The sequence below is a fragment of the Leiobunum rupestre genome, chromosome 5 (genome assembly GCF_980474605.1).
Source record: "Leiobunum rupestre chromosome 5, qqLeiRupe1.1.hap1, whole genome shotgun sequence".
Taxonomy (NCBI): domain Eukaryota; kingdom Metazoa; phylum Arthropoda; class Arachnida; order Opiliones; family Sclerosomatidae; genus Leiobunum; species Leiobunum rupestre.
In genome coordinates this window covers 46,527,339-46,549,355 of record NC_143388.1, presented here as the reverse complement: position 1 = coordinate 46,549,355, position 22,017 = coordinate 46,527,339, and the positions used below count along the sequence as shown (strand labels likewise).

The following is a 22,017-nucleotide window of genomic DNA, read 5'->3' as shown; positions in this document are numbered from 1 at the left end:
CAAAACGAATTAGACAATTTTAAAACCATTCCTTTAGAATTTTTCTGACATTTGTATCTTTAAATTTAATAATTAAAATCGTATCACTAAATTAAAATGGCTTTGTCTTCAAACTCATTTTACTTCTAAAATGACATTAATGAACTTTTGCCACTTGTTATTGAAGTTTCTCACCTCACGGATAAAAAAACAATTGATAGTTTAATGAAAACAATTTGGTTCAAGGAAGAATATTGTTTGCCAGATTTAAGGATGTGTCCGGTTTTTGGGGTAGTTTTTTGGAAGCACTTTAGGACCCATGCTTATTAGACATTTTTTACTCATAGAGACCCATAGAATGCATATAGAAAGTTTTGGTACTCTTATCCATAACATCCTGTATACGCATACATGTATAGTGTTATTTTTTGGAGCGCACCCTTCCTAATATTTCCTTGTAGAGGGTCTCCTTCGTTTTCGCACTAGCTCAACTAAAACAAAAATATGCGTGCACTCTCTAACTTTTCTAACACCCTGTATATTATTTTATAAAAAGAGCTATTAACATTTACTAGCAAAAATACTTTAAAATTACCTTTATTTACTTTAGTACATTGTTTCAAAGTATAAAAATAAATGTAGAAATTAAATATTGCTTAAGTCAAGGCTAAATTGAGTACCTAATATAACCAATTATATAATCAATTTTTACAACTGTTCAACTTTTGCAAAGAAAACTGCCATTCTAGGCCATCTCTCTCTTTTAATAACAAAACATGTAAATTTACACCTGTATAGTGCTGATACTAATGTAAACTGTAACCATAGAATTTGTTTTAGTAATGAAATAACACTTACTAATATACAAAAAATTGTAACAAAATATTATTGTGACCTATTTAAACATCCATAAATTGTATAAAAATATAAAATTTGTAACATCGTAACAGTTTTGTAGTTAAAATAGTTTTGTACTGATATTTAAATATTTATATGCTTTCTGAGAAATATAACGAACGATATAAAAATACATTGTGATTAAATTCTAATGAGGTTTTGTGACATACTAGTCATATTCCTTATTTATCACGCGGCCTATGAGAAGTCTTCTAATTTCGTTAGTTCCAGCTCCAATTTCGTACAACTTTGCATCTCTCAAAAGTCTACCAGTTGGATAATCATTGATATAGCCATTTCCACCTAACATATAAAGCAATGAACTTTGTGTTAATATGTTTCATACAGAAATTATAACACATTATTATATTAAAAATAGTAAGATTTGTTCAGGAGATTTTGCATCTTTCAAGAAAAGAAATTTAAATATATAGGACAACTGTTGTCAAGAGAAATGTGAAGTTTAGTGCATTTATATAAAGCCATAAGAAGATTGAGCACACTCAAATGTTTTTTTATGGCTTTATATAACCGCAATTGGGCTCAAAACCTAAAAATATTTATACTGTTGAAAATTTATTAAGTATATAATACAACTTAAATCAGATAATAATACATTTTTTCCATAAAAATTAAACATGTACTTATGCAGGCTCAAGGCTGGCAGTACGATAATCCCACAACAGATTGACAAATGTGTGAGATTAGTGGCTAAGAAAGTGAGGTCTTCAGACACATGATTCTTTCCCTCTATATAGAAAAATGTCTACGGGAATGCATGAACCTTTACATAATACTCACCGAGACATTGTATGGCCTCCAAACACATCTGAGTTGCTTTTTCAGAACAATACATAATGACACCAGCACAGTCCTATAAGAAAAGTTGTAATAAACCAAATTAAAATTAGAGCCGAAATTATACCGAAAACCAAAAGTAGCATAAAAATGCTTTTATTGGGTTTCACCTTCAGGACATGCCTGATCGATTTACAAGGAGGCCCGTAACATAAAGTGTAAAATAGTTTCTATATTTAATTAAGAGTTAATTTAAATAGAAATCATTTGTCTTTTAAAATATGTAGACTCAAATGGTGTTTAAATTCACTTAGGGGTTTTAATTTCTTTATAACAGTTGGCAGATTATTCCAAGTATTTATTCTGCGGCATTTTGCACTCTTGTGTCGTAAGGAAGTCTGTAAGTCTTCAACAAAGAAGTTCAGGGCACTAGCTCTTGTTGATTTAGTGTGAATGTCTCTTGGCTTACTAAAGAATTCTGTTAAATAGGTAGGGCAGGCTGAATTGAAAATTTTATACATCATAACACAGAGGTTCAATATGTAGTGTTGATTGAGAGTCAACCAATTTAATTCTTGACGAGTATTTGTTGCTGAGGCAAACATATCCCTTTTAGCAACAAATCTTGAGCCATTATTGTGAGCAATTTGAAGTTTATTTAGGAGCATTAAGTTTGCAGAGTTGTAAAATATATCTCCATAGTTAAAGAGTGGTAGGATTAGCGAATTGATGATTTTTGTCTCCAGGCTTCTATATAAAGGTCTAAGAATCCCCAGCCGCTGGTTTGATTTTGAGATTAGAGTCACTATATGTTCTCGCCATGTCAGTTCTTCGTCTATTATAATACCAAGGTATTTAAAACTTTTAACCCTTTTTATTGATGTATTCTTTAAACTTGAGCTAATTTCATTTGAAATTGGTGGTCTTTTTGGATGAAATAGCATGAACACTGTTTTATTTTCGTTCATAGTTAGTTTTTTGGATTTTAATATTTCCTTTAATTGAGCAAAAGACCATGGTCCACAGAATCAAATGCCTTACTTAGGTCTACGAACAGTATTCCAACAAATTGTCCACTATTTAACCGGGATATAATAGTTTCAAGGAGGTACATAATACCAGTAATGGTTGAATGACCCGCTCGAAAACCAGACTGTAAAGGATTTAAGATATTGTGTGTGTTTATGTATTCAGTTAACTGAGTACAAGATACGTATTCAAGTGGTTTCGACAAACATACAGGGATGGATATTTGACGATAATTCCCAACATCAGAGTTGTAACCGCCGTATTAGTCCTAAGCCTACATAACCACTGGTAGAGGGGCCTAGGCTCCCTTGCACCAGGTAACACGCTTACTTATCTAACGCATTTGTTTTTTTCCCTTATTACTAACATACTAATGTCTAAGGGAGCGACCACAGACAACGGAGAGAGCCTTATTCCTGCGCGTACCGGCAATTTCTAACTGGCCTCTTATGGCCAAGGTGGCCTGGAGGGTTTGGCAAACCTATACTGCAACGGTTCAAATGCCTCGAAGCAGACAGCTTTTTTTCTTAGGTTTTTTAGAATCTGGAATAAGAGAGTGCGCCGGGTGGAAAGGGGGAGAGAGGTGGAGGTTCTCGAAGAGAGGGGTTAGATTAGATTAGCTAATCCGTTAGAAAAAAACTACGTTGTATCGGCCGCCGGGAATATGGCTCTGTCTGTACTGGTAAATATATCTTGTATTGCTAAATGATCTCTGCCTTATAAGGGGTAAATGGATATTCTCCTTAAAGACCAATAAAATATTGTTGAGACTAAATTCCCTTACGGGCCTGCTTGTGTTTATTTTCTGTAAACTTACGTCGCCTGCCCTAACGTTTTCCTTTAGGAAAAAAATCGGTTACAGAATGATCTCCTTTCTTATGACTTGGAACGACTCTTGTTTGTTTCCACTGCGTTGGAAATTTATTACTTCTAAATGAGTTATTTATTATTCTGGTAAGAATTGGAGAAATTATTATGGCCAAGCCTTTAATTATTTTTGGAGGTAGTTGATACGAAACAGTAGCTTTTTTAGCATTCATGTTTTTCACGATGTTAAACACATACTCAACAGTGACTTCCCTGAATGAAAATTTTTCATTGTTAGATTCGATAAACAAATCAGTGTCAGGGACAGAATAATTTGCCATATTTCCCAAGTTAGACGAGTCATTTGTAAAAGCTTCACTAAAGATGTCTGCTATTGTGTCTTGAGCTGTATAATCATGATCATTTACTCTCACAACTGAAATTGTTTGGGAATTCTTTTTTAGGAAAGGTTTCAAGACTTTCCAGACGTTTGAGGTGCCGTCATTTTTTAAGTTTATGTTTTTCTCAAAATAAGTTTTCTTTTGCGTATAAATCATTGAGGTTACTTGGTTTCTGTAGTGTTTATAAAGTTGTCTATAATTCAAATGTGGATAATTTCTACTCTTCCGCAAGTTCAGATCACGCAGGTGCATAAAATATTTAATTTCAGCTGATAGCCATGGGGGATTCTTAGTACAGATCCTCTTAGTTACAAGTGGAGCATATTTATTTAAAGTGTTCAATATTGTTGTTGTTAGAAAGGCAACATCTGCGTCAACATCAGGGGCTTGATCAACATTTAAGGATTTTTTATCATATCTATTTATATTTTCTTGAATCTCTCTGATAAAGAGGTCAGTATTCATTTTCGAGTATATCCTAACTTTACGAATCTCTTTATCTATTTTCGGACACTTCTTTTTCCTAATACACAATATCATATCATGATCGGATATACCCAGTGGGAGATTTGATACAGTCTTGATTCTACATGGATAATTTGTATAGATATGATCGATCAGCGTACTGTTGTCCAAGGTGACTCTTGTTGGGTTAGTAATAAGTTGTGTAAAAGAATAAGTAGCACTTTTCAAATTTCTCGCCTTTACAGTCAGGGGTGTTTGTAGATTTACATTGAAATCTCCCAAAATCAATATTTCATCTATTTTCGGATTGTTGCGAATTGCATCAATTTGAAGCTTAAGATCAGTGCATGACTCCTTATTATTTGGGATTGGGGGAATATAACAAATGCCAATGACCACTCCTTTACAGCCTGGTTCCCAAAGGATACACCATAGAGATTCCAGATGAGAGTCATTTGTCTCGTTAATAGTTAAAGACATATTAAGTTGAGTGACATTAAGGTGGTTCTTTATGTAAATAACTAGACCACCGCCACCTCTATTTGTTCTGTCACATCTTAAAATATAAAATCCGTCAATTTCTATTACAATATTAGGAATTGACGGTACAAGCCAGGTTTCTGAGATCCCAAAAATATCAATATTATATTTATCTATAAGGTACACAATGTTCTCAGTGTGTCGTTTAAGGCTTCTAACGTTCAGATGGGCAATTTTCAGTCCTTTTTGGGAGGCAATAGTAATTTTGTTTGGCTTGTTCTGTGCGAGAAATCCTGCAGGAAGTCACACTTCATCTAATGCTAGCCTATTAGTTCTTCGTGGTGTACGGTATCTCTGTATTCGATATGGGTGGGGACAATTTTCAAGGTTTAGGATTAGAGTGTCTTGTTTTGTAGAACATTCAATGATATATGTTGATTTCCAGTTCCAATTTACTTCTGACTCTCTTTGGGTGATTTTTGCAACCAGAATTCCAATTTCTCCTAGATGTACTTCAATATTTTCAATTGTTAAGTCTTTGGGGCAGTTTGAAAGAAAATATTTATAGGATGGAGCGTTGGAGAGTTTAAGTGCATTTTCATCAGTGCTGTTTCCCCAAATTTTCTTATTTCCATCTTGATCAGATTGCAATTTAAGACAAGAAATTCCTATTGGCCATATATCCGGGTCGAGGACAATAGTTGAGTTTGTTGATGTGCTCAAGATGTAACAATTTATAACAGTGATCGGAGCAAGTGATTTCCGTGTAAGTCTAATAGCTTCCACTTCAATATTTTGAGATTGTATACATAATTTTAAAAAGTCTTCATTAGAATCAACATTGCAGTTACCAATGAAATAATCATCAAATTTTTGGGTTGTATTCAATTTACAATTAGTAACTTTATCTTGAGGCATTTGGCCTAATTTTTGGGACTTAAATGATCGCCGATTGATATTTACGGCTTTCGGTCCATCCTTGTACTGCTGGGTTGATTTGTTCCTGCGATGAGTTTTTATAGTTTGATTTTGCCTCGAATTTTAGCTGTAGAGGAACTTCCTTTGGTTTTGGCTTGCCTATTAGTGGGGGGGCATGGTTTGAGTTTAAGCTCTGTGTTATCGCTGTACATTTGCGTTTTGCAGCTCCAAGGTAGTTTTGAGAAGGCTTAGTTAAGTCTATATCACAGGCTTTAAGACCCAAAAGTGTGTATTATGCTAATTTTGCTAAAACCCATAATAGACTGTTACAGATTTAATTTTTAAGACGGTTAAACCAAAACCACAGGTTCATTTAAGTAAAAAAGGTACCAAAATTCAAGGCATACATTAAAGAGGACAATTGTTTTTGAAAATTTTTAGACCTAAGTTTAAAGCAGATTATATATGGGTCAGAGAAAAACATTCAGGGCAGATATAATTATATAATAAATAATAAACGCTAATTACTTCTTAGAAAATTTAAGAACATTTTAGAAATATTGTGCATAGATAAATCATATCTACCTTTGAATTTACATGCCCATTATCTGCAGATCTGGCAGTATTGTACAAGTAGGAACGGCAGGCACTCAATGTTACGTACATATCAGCTATTTTTCCTTGTAGGAGCTAAAATAAAAATAACTTAATCAATAATAGAACTTGAGAAATCCAAAGTAAAGCTGACGATATTTTTAAATTTTTATAAATGTTTTTATTTTTGGTTAAAAATAAAATATTTTTTTATAAACATCTACTTAGAATATAATCGAAAATCTGTTAACTGCCGGAGCTTACCTTTTATTTGTAAAAACAGGCGTCTGAGAATTGTGAAGAAACATAAATTATAAAACTGAAAACATTAACACTAATACCAATTTCAGTAGTGTTTCAGTAATAGAATGGTTATACAAATTACAAAAACGAGTGATTATAGTTGTAGGTATAGAATGCCCTTTAGGTAACACTCGGCCCCAGTGCACTTATTTTAAAAATCATTATACTTACAATATTCCAAATGTATGCCTATGCTTTTTAATAATAAATTTTAAATCTTTCACGTATTACATTTGTTAACTTTTTTCTGTCAAATATAGACTACGTGGCAGCTTGGAGTTACAAACATAAGGGTAACACAGCTAGCCTTTAAACACACTAACGCAGTGGTGTGGACAAATTTCATTGAACGACCTTTAATACTGAAACATTTTACGGAAAAGGCGGAAGACAATTTGCAAATTTTCCCCTTCCCACGGCAGCAGGTGCTTAAGCGTTTAACCAATGAAAAATGTGCACAAGAAAAGCACGACTTTTGACAGGTTGCATTCTCCTTGTGTGGACTGCTGTGTTTGTTGCTCCTAGGCAGTAGCGTCACCAGCCATAGGCACAGGTAGGCTCGAGCCTACGTTGAAATATTTTGGGCCTATATATATATATATATATAACGTTACTGCTGTTCATGAAATCGTTAAAGCTAGCGAGATCTCAGATATCTTAGTGATTGATGTTAGTTTGAGTAAAATCACTTTTTCCCTAAAACTTTAATTGGTGGTAAAAATTCAATTCTTCTTGGTAGCTAGGTTAGAAAATGTAAGAAACTCTGAATGATTTGAATACATTTGGGAAGAAGCTTCAAAGATGGAAGAATCCGCCCTTATCAACGTGCCTGATCGCAACAGCGAAACTAAAACTAGAGGCTAAATCAGTGTCATTACGTGCCCAATAGGGATTCTAGAAATGAAAGCCAAAACTTTAATCGATAAGATGAGATCTACCTACTACGAGTTAATTGATAAATTTATATCAGAAATGAAATCTAGATTTTTTTGAAAACACGGGCCTTTCAAAGGAATAATCGAGTCAGATCCTCAGTCGCAAACCTTGACGAAAATGACGTTGTATCTCATTGTAAAATATACAAGCAGTTCAATTTTGATATACATACTTTAAAAGGGCAGATGGGAATAGCCAGAAATTTGATTAAATCAAAAAACCTGAGTACCGTTACCGACTGCTTTCTGTATTTAATAACGTTGGAAGATGGTTTGCCAGATTTAGTCATGTACTATAAAACTCTAGTGCATTACCGTGACAAATACAATTTCAGAAAGAAGTTTTAGTACTCTCCACAAAATTGAAACGCGTCTACGGACAACAATGGGCGAGGACAGACTCAAATCTGGCCATACTTTCGATTAATCGCGACTTATCTAACTTCATAAAAGATAACCCTATGTTAGTGGTTGACGAGTTTGGAAAAACATCTATCCGCAGAATATAGTTATTTGATAAAGAAACTTATAGTCCGAAAATTGATATTTTACTCTTGCCAATAAGAGTATGAAGAATGAAGACAGGATATTTTGTAAGGAGGTAAAAATGAGGGGGGTATATTTATGTGAAGCAAAATTTCATTTCCATATATATCATAACACTTAAAACTAGAAGTACTTAGTATCCTATAATGATATGTGATTGCAAGGAAAAAATTAAGTTAGATGGAGCCTTCAATTATGGCATGCCTACAGGCGAAAAAATTCTGGTGGCGAGCCTGCTCCTATAGGTGGCAGAAATACAAACTACTTGAATGTACTGTTTGCAAGTACTAGTAAAAAATTTACCACGAGTCAAAACAAATAAAATTGTAATATCATAATCAGTATTTCTCAATTAAAAAATTCAGCTAAGCAACTAGTCCTTAAAAGTAAAGTTTAGATTTATTTTTGTTTGATATACTTGTTTCATTCCTTCTCTCTTTACTACTGTCATATAATTAATTTAGATTTAACTTTGTAACTCTAGCTATGTCTGAGTTTGTGGCAAAAGTCACATATGAATTAGCCAGAATGTTTGTACAGGAATTATAATTGGATGCCAATATATAAACACCTACATATTATTATTGAAGGTCCAAAAAATCCAAGTTCTGCATGTCTCTCCTTAGTATTTAAGTTTAAGGCATACAAACCTAATACCTAGTTGATAACCATGATAATATAAAATCTAATATAATTTTCCTAAATTGATAACAGAACTAATGGAAAATTAAATTATAGATACCACTATTAATAGATTTAGATCTCAAATGTTAAAAAACAATACCTGAAATTCACCAATTCTCTGCCCAAATTGCTTGCGCTGATGCACATACTCAAATGCAATATCACAACAAGCCTGCATGATTCTGTCAAAAAATTTGTTTAACACTTTAGAATTATTCATATTAAAGCTAGTTAGGTATAATATAAACAGACATTTTTGCAGGCAATTAATGAAGAAAAGTTTATATTTAAGTGGTCCATATAGGGCGAAAAATTAACTAATGACTGTCACATTATCAGCATATTTGTTTATATTTTGCAACCCTACAATGTTACATTTGGGTCTTGTAAAGGATTTCTTATACTTGGGTTGCCAACAGTTAAGCAAAGCGAGCATCGCGACACTAAATTAGAAAAAAATCCTAATTTCGCACACAATTCGCTTGCTCATGTGCGAACTTGTTTTGGAAACGACGCATGTATGGGGGCTCAAAATTCAGTAGTGAGCTTTATGTGTGCATCCGGCTTTAGAAGAAATAGTCGCATTATCAACTAGTTATTTACCCATTTTAAATCTTCCACTTTTAGACTTATGGTATAAGGTTCTTTATAATTGCAATCAATTGAGTCGATAAAGGTATATAGATGCCCCATTTACTCTAGCAGCCCTAACTATAAATACATCAATCCAGCAGAGTAGCTTTAAATGATATTTTTCACACATGCGACTGCTGAAAAATTGACTTTTAATTTTTTTTTATATTTTTATCTAGTAAAAATAATATTTTATAAAGCCACCAGAAAAAATTCTTGGCACTGGGACAAATAAATAGAGGGTGTTATTATATTTAGTAAGGCTTACCCAATTGGGCCAGCAGCCAAAACCAATCGTTCATAATCTAGACCATTCATCAGAACATAGACACCTTTATTTAGTTCTCCAACTACATTTTGGGCTAAATAAAAGTACATAATTAATGACAAATATCAAAAAGGTAAAAGTAAATATCAGACAAACCAGGCACTTTGCAGTCTTCAAATATTAGTTCACTAGTTGGAGATCCACGCATACCTAATTTATCTAAATGCTGTCCGGTACTAAATCCTGGCATACCCTAAACAAAAAAAATTGGTGGTTTATGACATAATGAAAATACCTAGGCTAAAGGTTAGATTATTTAATAAATATGATATTTATGAATTGCCTAAGAAAGGTTTCAAGAAATCAATTGCTATAAACACTGATATTGCAGATTTATTAACAAACAATAAAAACCTGATTTCCCATTAGTAGTAGTATAAATAACATTGTGTTTCCATCTCTAATTTTCAAATAACTAACTAATATAATTGTAAATTCAATTGACAATACAAAACATCTGGATACTATTAAGTTGAAGGATGGTATTTACACCAGATCTGGAAAGGTCGAGACACTAACGTATATGCTGGAGTTTTTACTTTCCAGACTCCAAAGTCACTGATACAGATGACTTATGATCTTCCTCTTTGGTTCAAAAGAACTAAAAAGGTAGATTGGGATGTGGGCTATTACTGGAGGAAATTGATATTCTCTGTCCTGTGTTGCGCAGAATCTACAGGTCTTGTATTGCTCTTGGGCATATACTGGACTAATTAACAAGGAGACATCCTGAAGTACCGTGTAACCCACCGATTTTGTGCAAGCTCGGGGGATTGGTAAATTCCCTTTTAAATTACAGATAAGAACTACATCTGATATAGTGTCACAAACCTTTTCTATTAAAAAAGCAGAAATACCATGTTGAGGCTTGGATGTTGGATCAGTTCTGGCATAAACAAACAATACATCAGCAACAGCTCCATTTGTAATCCAGAACTTATTACCATTTAAAACATAATAATCACCTGTAGTTAAAGAAAGAAGTATATGGCACTTAGAAACAAACTTTAAATTGTTTAGCCAGCTTGCTATTTATTGCATAATCCTTTTATGGAGTTTCAAGCTGGAAAAAATCTTACTGTACTATTTGGCGCCATCTATACTAGTACCCAAAACTACATATAATAAATTATAATAAAACAAATTTCTGTCTTCTTGAAGGGGAATCACCAAATTTATTTCCTATTAAAAGAGAAACGAGATAATGTTCGTCAAAGTTTTATCTTCAATCACAGTGAGGTGAAGAAATCCAGCCATCAAAAATTAAATACAATTAAAACAATGGCTGAATATTCTTCCATGCAGTTCTCATCATAAAATATTTTTGTAGCTCAAGTTACTGGTTAAAACTTTGAGCTTCCATTTCAGTTATCTATAATTTTTAACTAAAAATCAGAAGTTACACTAGTGTTCATTAGATGTGGCGTAATTAAACACTGATATTTTTCCCTACAGTGAAGCAGACTAGGCTTATAACAATTTGCAAATCATAATCATTATATGGTAGAGATTGGCTTGGCAATTATAATAATGTTCTTATAAACTTGCCCTTTTTCTCAGCTTTGAGTTTCATTGAGACAACATCAGACCCTGAGCCAGGTTCACTCATTGCTAATGCTCCAATATGCTCCCCAGACAATAGCTAAAAATATATTAAAATGTTTTATTGTCTTACTTAAAAACTAAAGAACATTGTGATAAAAAGTTCAAATTGCAATTTTGTTCATATCTATAACAAAAAGCTACACACATTTATGGTTTCTATAAGCCTCCTAAAAGATTGATCAATAATTATGATTGCTACAGAATTAGGTATTTGGTTTTCTTTGAAGACATGATTTAGCTACTGAGTTACATGGTGCACAGGTAGATTCAAAAAGGGTGTCTCAATTTGATCATGGTTTAAAATGCTTCGCTAATTTAAAATGTTATGCTATTGCTATAAGAAATGTTATAGGCCTAAATTTCTAACTTTGCTGTGCTCTCAAAAAAGAAAAAAATGCTAAGTTATACTATACTGTGAAAAAACACAGACCCAAAGTGCTAAACTGCACTCTGCTATTATAAACGAGAAGGATAGAAATGCTTAGCCATGCTATGCAATATTTGCCAAGCTATTTTGAAATGAGCAGCTTGAAATGCTAAGATTTGGCTATTAGAAATGATAACTCCAAATTTAAAATTTTGTTTTAAGCTTAATGGAAGTGATGATTAGCCTTTAAGTGAACATAAGAGCCACCTAAGGGCAACACCAAATCTCTAAGCAGATTCTTTGTTCTTTTAAACAGTGTCAGAAAGTGAGCTTCTCGCATTGACATCTAAGCAGCTCTATGAAAACTAAATTTTGAATCACATAGATAACACAATATCATCAAGCAACAGATTTCATAGTCGAGACAGTGTTGCCATGTCAATTTTGATAGCAAAAATAGCAATACGAATAAATAACTCATTATCTTCAACAATATACAATTTTTTTTATAATACCATAGAGCCACGAGCTTTTGGTTATTCGTCTGCTAAGCAGAAATTGACATTTTCCGAAGAACGATTACTATTGCGCAGTGGTAAAAATCTGAGTAAAAAAAGAGTTTTTTCTTCTATGCCTTGTATTAACAGATCCTGACAACTATTCATGGGAATGTAATAAAATTCAAATTAAGGTGTGGCCATTTAAGAACCGACTGGCAACACTAATAATAAGCTGTGTCGTGCATTGTCAATATAAACAAAATAGAAATACTGCCCAGGGTTTTACTCCTACGTTAAGACTTAAAGGAATACGTCCACATAAGACCCTTAACACTGAACTTATAATTTTTCTTAAATGCTTAATTAATGTTTTTAGTTAAAATTGAATAAAAATGGTTAATAAAATTGTTCATTTAACGGTATCAGATTTGGTCTGGCTGCATTGCTGCATATGGATATTTTTTGATGTTTTGGAGGGTTTTTGATTACATCTTCCATGTCCATGCTACCACCGCAGTGAGAATTTAAATAAACGTGAAACATTTTGACCATTATTTACTATTGAAATGATTGATTTGAATTAAGTTTATTTAAAATATAAATTTTAACTATAATTTCACAGTTATCACCAAAAAATTACAGTGAAATCAGCATTGTCTTTGAAGCGTAAAAATTAAATTTCCTAATGGTTGATAAGTTAGATGGCTAAATTTGACGGATGCGATATCATTTCTTCATTAGTAACTCATCCACACAACTGAAGAGGGCGCTAAGTTATATGTTTACACTAACTGCTGTTTTAATTGTCTTTAAAAACATAAATTGAACTATGCATGTACATCTTCTGAACCAGAAAAGTATATTCGATTTATCATATTGAAGTAGAAAGCGATCACTCCTAACAACTGAATGTATCATTTCATGGACCTGTTTTTAAGGACATTTAAAACTTCAAAATAGTTTCTTTTTTGTGATAGGACATTCCACTTGAAACATTTAATTCACCTAGTGTCCCAAACTTCGCTTAAACCTAAGCAATTGACGCTGCACGAGTTTAACAACTTTTGTTGACCCTTTTAAAGTAAGCATTGCCAGACACTTTTATAGTCAATGTTAATAATAATAATAATAATAATAAAAGCTTTATTAGGATATCTCATATCAGTTGTATAACTGGTTTACATTGAGGTCCTTTTTACATTAAAATAAATTAGTTAAGTGAAAAGCAATTTAATCCACTATTCCTTTAAGTATAAAAACATTCAGCTTTTTTTTAAATATGTTCAGAGATTCTTGGCATTTCAGTGAATTGTCTAAGGAGTTCCAATTAGTTATTCCCTTGACTCTTACACTTTTGTCACTAAAGTTATTAATTTTCTTCTGTACTTTGAAGTTCGTTTCTGTTGTTCTTGTTTGGTACGGATGTTTTTTGTAAGGGAGGGATTGAATATTTCTCTTATGTATGTGGGGCACTTCTGGTGATAGATTTTATACATCACGATCAGAGTTTGAAATAATGATCTTTGGTTTAAGTTCATCCATTGCAATTCTTCCCTTGCCTCTGTTGCTGATGACCTGAATGGTTTCTTCAATATAGCTCTAGTTCTGTTATTTTGTAAAGTTTGAAGTTTCTTTAATTTGGATTTTGCTGCATTATTGTAAAATATATTACCATAGTCGAAGACTGACTGGACGAGCGCATTATACAAGATGCATAGGGCTTTATGATTTAAACTTGACAGAAATGGTTTGAATAGCCAGAGCTTTTGTTTGACTTTGGTAAAAGTATGGTCAATATGATAAGTCCATTTAAGACATTCGTCAAAATGCAGCCCTAAGTACTTAAATGTTATTACCCGCTTTATGCTTGTATTTCCTAATTCTGTTTTGGTTGAGGCTACCCATCTTTTTGCTTTATCTGGCGAGAATATCATAAACCCTGACTTCTTTTCATTTATGATTAGGCCTTTGGATAATAGTGTGGTACGGAGTGCAGTTACATCTGTCTCGAGGTCTGTTAGAAGGGTTTCCAGGTTCTCATTTGAATTGAGAAGAGCTTCATCATCTGCGTATTCTATTGAGGTAGAGGAGTCCAATGCTTTGTGATTGTCACTGGTATAAAGGTTAAAAAACAGTGGTCCAAGAACACTGCCCTGCGGTACCCCTGCTTTGATTGGGAGGGGGACTGAGCAGTTCCCATTTATTGTTACTACTTGGCTGCGGTCCTTGAGGTAAGATCTGAGCCATTTTAGCGCTATTGGGTCTAAGCCATTTCGGTTTAGGATCTCCAGTAGTAAGTCATGATTTACACTATCAAATGCTTTTGACATATCCAAGAAGGCAACTGCAACGTATTTTCCAGCTTCAAGGTTACTTTTTATTCTTTCATTTAGATTTAGTATGCAAGTCAGGGTGGAATGACCTGGAAGAAACCCTGATTGCATTTGGTAGAATATATCATTATTTATACAATAATCCATTATTTGATCATGAGCGCATCTTTCCCCCGTTTTCGATAATGCTTGTAGCACGGAGATTCCCCTGTAATTGCCAGGGTCTTTTTGGTCTCCAGATTTGTATATTGGTACCACTTTTGCTTCTTTCCATCTATTCGGAAAGTGCCCAGTTTGGAAAGATTTATTTATAATTTCAGTTACAGCTGCTGCAATAATTATTGCCAATCCCTTAATCAGATTTACTGGAACTCCATCTGTTCCAGTGGCTTTACTATTTGGTAAGGTTTTTAAATGATTAAATACGGTATGCTCGTTGGTTTCATGGAAGCTAAATTTAGTGTATCTTGTTTTTGTGAAGCTGAGTGGGTTGATAGTTGTATTTAAAGGTATAATTGATTGGTTATTGATAAAGTAGTCATTGAAACAGGTAGCAATTTCCACCGGATCGGTGGTTATGTTATCGTTAAGTTTCAACGCCATCACAGATTTCTTCTTCAGTTTTAGATATGGTTTTAAAACTTTCCAAATGTTAATAGGTTTGTTTGAGGCCTTTATTTGTTTTTCAAAATAATATTTTTTTGTTGCTTTAATTAGACTGGTAACATTGTTCCGGAGCATGCGGTATTTCTCAAACAGTTCCGGTTTATTATTTGATTTCCTTTTTGTAATGTCTCTGATATGCATTAGGTTTTCTATTTCATTTGTGAGCCATGGTGTAGGCCTGATGTTTTTGCGTTTGTGTATAATTGGTGCAAATTTGTCTAGGTGCTCTAAGATAATATATTCAAGTTGTTCTGCTCCTTGACTAGCATCGATTATCTCAAGCTTCTCAAGTGCTGTCATGAGAGATTCAATAAAACAGTCAAGCTTCATATTATGGTAGTCACAGACTTTGGGTATTGTTTTTAATATTTTTGGGCACTGTTTTTTTCTGGAACAGTAGATTAAATTGTGGTCCGACGCCCCATATGTGATGACACCACTATCTAAAATTCTATTTGAATGAGAAGAATAGATATGGCCTATTAGGGTAGCTGATTTTGACGTGACTCTTCTTGGACTTTCGATTAGCTGTTTGTATGATGATAGACATTTTTTAAATATTTTGGTTTTTGAGTCACACGGTTTTTTTAAAAGATTACAATTGAAGTCACCAAGGATGATTGTTTCTAGATCTGATTTGTTAGAAGTATCTGCCATTGTCAACACTTTTTTGAGGTCACATGAGAATTCGTTAATGCCTTGCGGGGCGTTTGGTGGATAGTAGAAAATTCCCAAATACATAGGTTTAGTATTAGTTTCATGTATGATACACCAAAGGTGTTCAATGTAGAGATCCTTAATTGTCCATAGTGGGTGTATTAGTTTGGGTCAGGATCAGGTCTAGTTTGTAATAAATACAGATTCCACCACCTGCCTTATGTATTCGATCACGTCTATGAAAAAACGCCTGATGACTTCATCAGGGCCGGACTGGCTAGTAGTTGGCCCCACCGGCTATGCAATCGCGTTGGCCCCATTTCCCATTAATGCCAAATTTCTTTGTCTTCCAATTTGGGTTGGCCCCGATCTGACTAGCGATCGCCAGTTAGCCGCCTGGGCGAGTCCGGGCCTGGCTGGCATTACACAATGTACCACAGATTTCCAAAACTCTAGGGCCATGACTGGTTATATGAATAAAATGGGACAACACGTATTAAAATTTACACTCATATCCTAAAAGAGGACCAGTTGTTATGAGACAAATTAAAATTAATTACTTTGCTCAAATATTTTTCCTTTTGTAATTCATTTCCATTTCTTGCTATCTGATTCACACAGAGGTTGGAGTGAGCACCATAGCTTAAGGCAATTGCAGCATTTGCTCTTGTCAGCTCTTCTAACACGATGATATGGTCCAAATATCCTAGACCTAAGCCGCCATACTTGGCTGAAAATAGGAAAAGGAAATACATTTATAATTATAAAGCTACTTGGAATGCATCTAGTAGGTTCTTAGCATGGAAGAAGTAGAGAAGGAACGGCGGCGTCATGTTAAAAAACTCGGAACAACTCCTTCTGCGTTGAGTTTGCAAGTTCTCTCCCCACTAGTTTACGGGGTTTTCCCCCGAGTTCTTCGGTTTCCCCTTCCATAAAAACTTGTCTAGTTTAACGGTAATAGTTAGTGCAGGGAGCTGTTGGCTCGATCTCGTGGCATGCAGGGCTTGCCACCACCCTCCTACGCATTGTAACCCGGCCACCTGAATTAAGGGCTTCAAAAGTCGCATGATGACTTAGGCCTAAGGTGGTGCCTTGGGTATTAGCCTAGCTGATTATTAACCTGTTGCAAAAAGCTTAAGAAATTCCCCTTTTTGTTCATTTCCCCCATACTTTTAGCCGGCATCAAGTTTCGTTTGCGCAACTCTCACGCGCATTATACCTTATGTTATTGGTCTGAATGTCCGTATTCAATGCTCTTTAGTTGGTTTGGTCATCTACTGCGTACTGTTTTTAAAATTTATACATATATATATATATATATATATATATATATATTTTTTATATATATATATATATATATATATATATATATATATATATATATATATATATATATATATATATATATATATATATATATATATATATATATATATATATATATATATATATATATATATATATATATATTGTAAGGACCGCCATAGAGGGCGCCCCAGGAGGGGGCAAACTCCAACACCTCTAGTGGTTAAATACCAGAGGTGCAGGAGAAATAGATATAGATGAAGACGAGACTAGAGAGGGGAAGGTACGAGAAAAGCGGCGGAACAATTAAACGTAAGAAAGGATCGTTGAGTAAACTAGTGAGTTCTAATAAATAGTAATTTATGTTGTTTAACCAAACTCAGGCGTCTCTTATATTTAAAAATCTTAGTAATTTATTGTAATACTCGCTACGTAGAATACAATACAATAGAATTACAATATATATATATATATATATATAACCATTATAATTAAAAGTATATAATTAAAATCAGCAATTTAATATGCCCTAACCTACCTAAGCCTTACACATGAAAAAATATCCAATAAAATTTTAAAAACAGTACGCAAAACAAAGAAGTATAATATAATATATATACCATTGTACATAATTATTCATAAGCTAAACTCAAAACTATTTTAAAAAAATGTAAATAAATTAGGCCTTTGCGCCTTGTTAAGCTCAACACAAACACGCGGAAGATATATTGTAATGTTTATAGCTGACTAGACTTCGCTTCGTGACGTAGTGCGCGTCGAATAATGCGCATTAAGGACGGAGTGCCCTAACCGAAAGGGGTTGAAATGAGGGAAGACAACAACATTTTCAGTACAGGCTTTCCTATTCTGGCCGCCATTCCTTCTCTACTTCTTCCATGGTTCTTAGCAAGATAAATACGCTATTTATTGGAAGAGAACTATATTAGAACATAAAAAACACTAACCACTTAAAAACTGTCTGTTAATACAAGTTACAATTTGTTTTTTAAATTACTAGCCTTAATTCAGTTCATTGATTTTTTAAATTAAAAACTCTTTACTTGATTTAAATGGAAATTTTATTGATTTTTTAAATGTTTTATGTCACTTTTTCTTGACAAATTGATTTAATCACGGTGATTATGTTAACTAAAATTGAAATAAAATTTTATTTTATTAACTTATTAAAAATTAAATTTAATTGATTTTTTGCTCTGAATTGACATTGCATGCTAGATAGTGTTCGTACGGGGACAAAATAAAGTCGGGGTCGGGGTCGGGGTCGGGGTCGGGGTCGGGGATGGAAAATTCTTTGAGTTTATTATGAATAGAAAAATTATAAAAATAACCCAATTTTACTGAGCCTAGAGGTCTATAGCTTAGGCAATTGTTTAAGTAAGTTGTTTCATAAATTCACAAGTTATTTACAAACGTTGTAACTCCTTAGCTGAGACTGAGAGAGCCCAAAACAACGGCAATTATGAAAGTGAAACTAAAATTTAAAAAAGCTACTCAAGTCAGAGTTAAGCGTCGAGCGAGAACTACTTCAGCGGCATCAGCCGAAGGTCATTCGGATCATTCTATTGTCGCCCACGAAAAAAGGGAGAGAAGGAACCTATATATTTTATATATTTTTAGGATTTTAGCGGGGTGCATTGGCGCGAAAATTTTAAATTACACTACAAAAACATAACCCCGAAAAATGGAAAACCCGACTTAGTTTGCGACAGTCGGGGTCGGGGACGGGGACAAAAGTCGGGGATCCCCGACTTTCGGGGTCGGGGTCGGGGTCCCCGTACGAACACTAATGCTAGAGCAACGTCTTTTGTACATATTCATATTGAAGTATAATAAAAATCCTTTGCTTCAAATTGAATTAAATCGGATAACCCTGATTCCAAATGCTACATCTCAAAAAAAGGTGTAGCAAAATAAAATATTAGCATTAAAACAGTAGGATACAGGTCTTATAGGAGTGTCATACATTATTATTATTATGTGTACATTCTATTACTCTCAGAAAAATAGCCTAAGACATTTAAAAAAATAATATGCAGTTTTAAATCATTTGAGACGTGGAATTTAAATAAAATAGACTATGTTAACAGAATTATGAGCTCATGTGTATTAGCCTAGCTGATTATTTATTATTATGTGTGAAAATTATTTATAATAAAAAACTGTATTTGCAAGAACCATTTTTTTTTAAATTACTGAAACCAAAACTTACGAGGAACAGTTATTCCCATAAATCCTTGATCTCCAAGTTTTTTCCAGAAATCCTATCAAAAAAATAACTATTTAGCTTAAGTGTTTATTCTTGTTATTTTCGTTTAAAAGTGGAGGAAGTTGGAAAAACTGATACTGGTGATGATAACAGGAACCCCCACACTAATTAGAATAATCATATCTGTACATGTTATTACAAACTTGAATGGGCAAGGCTACAAATATCTTACTTAAGGTTCTAATGTTACTTATGTGGTACGTAATATTTTAAAAGTATTGCCAACAACGAAAGCAAAGGGAAACTTGGAATGTTTTAATATAAAAAAAAGGGGATAAAATCTGCCTTGGTTCTTCAGCACAGTAAATAAATGCAATAATTTAATAACAGAAATCAAGTACATGCTCTGTTGAGCAACTTACAAAAAAGCTAGGGAAGTTTATATATCCAACATGTTTTCTGAATTGAAAGAAATTGCAACCACAAAATTTTAAAGGAACAAAATATAATCTAAGGTCTTTCTTAGGAAGAGTTATTTAGATATTTTGACATGTGTTTATACTCTCACTGTACTTACAGAAAAATGCACAAATTTATTAGATTTGTCAATTTCTTGGGAATATGGAGAGAGTTCTTTTTGAGCAAATTGAAATGTGGTTTCACGTAACTGAAATATAGAAATTATAATTAAGTAATGAAGATAGTAAATAATAATAATAATTATATTAATGCATTACAGTTTCCAAAGAATGAGACTATAATGCTACTTGAATATGCAACTTATAACTAAAATTAACCTCAACCTGACAAGGGTTGCTTTAGAACAGAATGCCAGAAAAGAGTACCACAGTCTATATTCCTGTGTTAGATTAATGGTAAACCCATTTATATCATAAATAAAATATTTACATTATCTCCATTTAAAATAGACACCAGTTCATAGGGATTTGGCACTAAGACATCGTAGAACATCACCAGGAATCCAAATCTCGATATAAGCTTGGGTATCGTAAAATATCCCATATTGCAAGATGTCATAGGAGTGTTTTAGTCCCCCATATCAAGACCCAGATAACGCTGTTGGTGTTTTCACTCAATCAAAAAACTAATTTTGTCCTTCATAAATTTAACTGTCATTATGACAATAAATTTTACGGGTTTTGTTTTTTAAGAAAATACAACAGTTAAAAATAAACAGTTCATCACATGTTAGAATGACGAAAAAATGATCTGCAACATGAAGATAGTAACCAGCCCAAATAACCATTCCTATATGTTATGGATTAATGAAGACGCCCATTCTTATGGTTAAAGCTACAAAGTGATATTAAGCTATTAAATGCTAAAATATTGCCTTAATTTAAAGGGAGCTAGAAAATAGTTTAGTTATAATTTATCAATACTTGAATTTGATCATCCGTCAATCCTGAAACTTTGTCATCAATTGGATAGAAATTTGCAATTTTTCTAGAACAGCTAAGGTGAAAGGCACGTGATAACATGAATAACCCTAGAAAGCAATAAAAATTATGTTTCAAACTTATTACAAAAAGTGGGCATCATTTCATTCAATTTCTGCAATTTCTTCTTCAGTGCTGGTTTGCATTATTTTTAATGTAAACTGAAATGCTGTTACACTTCATGGTGGGAGGCAAAGGTTCTTTCAGTTTCTTCCCCAAATTCATGAATATTTATGGACCATTTTGACTATCAGAGGCAATTTTGTAATTTGTAGTGTTAAATATCCCCATGTAACACTACAAATTACAAAATATACCATATGGAGAAGATTGTTAATTTGAAGAGTTTCACCTATTAAGATAATTTCACTGAGGTCCAAATTGTATAATTATTTGAGCTATTTAGAATCTAAGAAGTTATTATTTTCTCTACAGAGGAATAATTTGGTAACTTCAGGAGCGTAACTATTAAGTGTGACTATATTGAAGTTGTGAATGCTGATGCAGTAAATGGTCCCCTACTCCTATAACCAAATTTTAAAATGTGTATGGAGCATATGACCAACCACTCTACAAGCAGAAGTGATTAACCTTACCATGGTTATAAATAGGGTTTCCCTGCTTTACTAAAAGGAAATTTTCTCTTAAGTTGGTCTTCAATGTCAATCCTGATGAGAACAGTAAAAAGCTACCTTTAGTAAACTTTCCTGCTTTAAAAAAAGTACTTTTGTACATCATTTGTGTTCTTGTAGGATCAGCTAAAATTAAAATTAAACCAAAGAGAAGCGCATTACAACTAAATTGAAGGCTATTACTCTACGCTGTACCAAATTTTACCTCACTCGCTAAGTTCATAATATTTTTAAAAAACGAAGCAGATCTAATTGCAGACTCTATAACGTACGGCCAACGTTGATAATATCATCAACGCCATATATTTATGATCAACCCTTAACGGAAGTTGGCCGTAGTGTAAGTAATGCAAAAAGAGCTGTAAATAAACCTTAATTTCAAATTGTTTATTTATTTATTTATTTGCAAGAAAGCTGCTCAAAAAGCCATGATACGGCTTATGTTTGAGCATCACTACAGAATGATAT

The 22,017-nt window shown here is 33.3% G+C and overlaps 1 protein-coding gene across 2 annotated transcripts; it reads right to left on the bottom strand.

The window, feature by feature from the left end:
* Positions 1-607: 607 nt before the first annotated feature.
* Positions 608-21,759, bottom strand: LOC149945170 (isovaleryl-CoA dehydrogenase, mitochondrial). 2 transcript variants are annotated; one of them, XM_090174436.1, is made up of 14 exons: positions 21,514-21,759; positions 20,861-20,967; positions 20,035-20,124; positions 19,461-19,512; positions 16,486-16,655; positions 11,346-11,439; positions 10,742-10,762; positions 10,655-10,683; positions 9,894-9,990; positions 9,738-9,831; positions 8,937-9,018; positions 6,360-6,464; positions 1,678-1,750; positions 608-1,179 (listed from the first exon to the last, which is right to left on the bottom strand). In XM_090174436.1, exons 1-14 carry the CDS (start codon positions 21,653-21,655, stop codon positions 1,046-1,048), a joined length of 1,290 nt encoding a protein of 429 aa, XP_090030562.1. In that variant the 5' UTR covers positions 21,656-21,759; the 3' UTR covers positions 608-1,045. The 2 variants fall into 2 exon arrangements, with proteins under 2 accessions (XP_090030562.1, XP_090030561.1); XM_090174435.1 differs by having other exon boundaries at positions 609-1,179; positions 10,629-10,762.
* Positions 21,760-22,017: the final 258 nt, after the last annotated feature.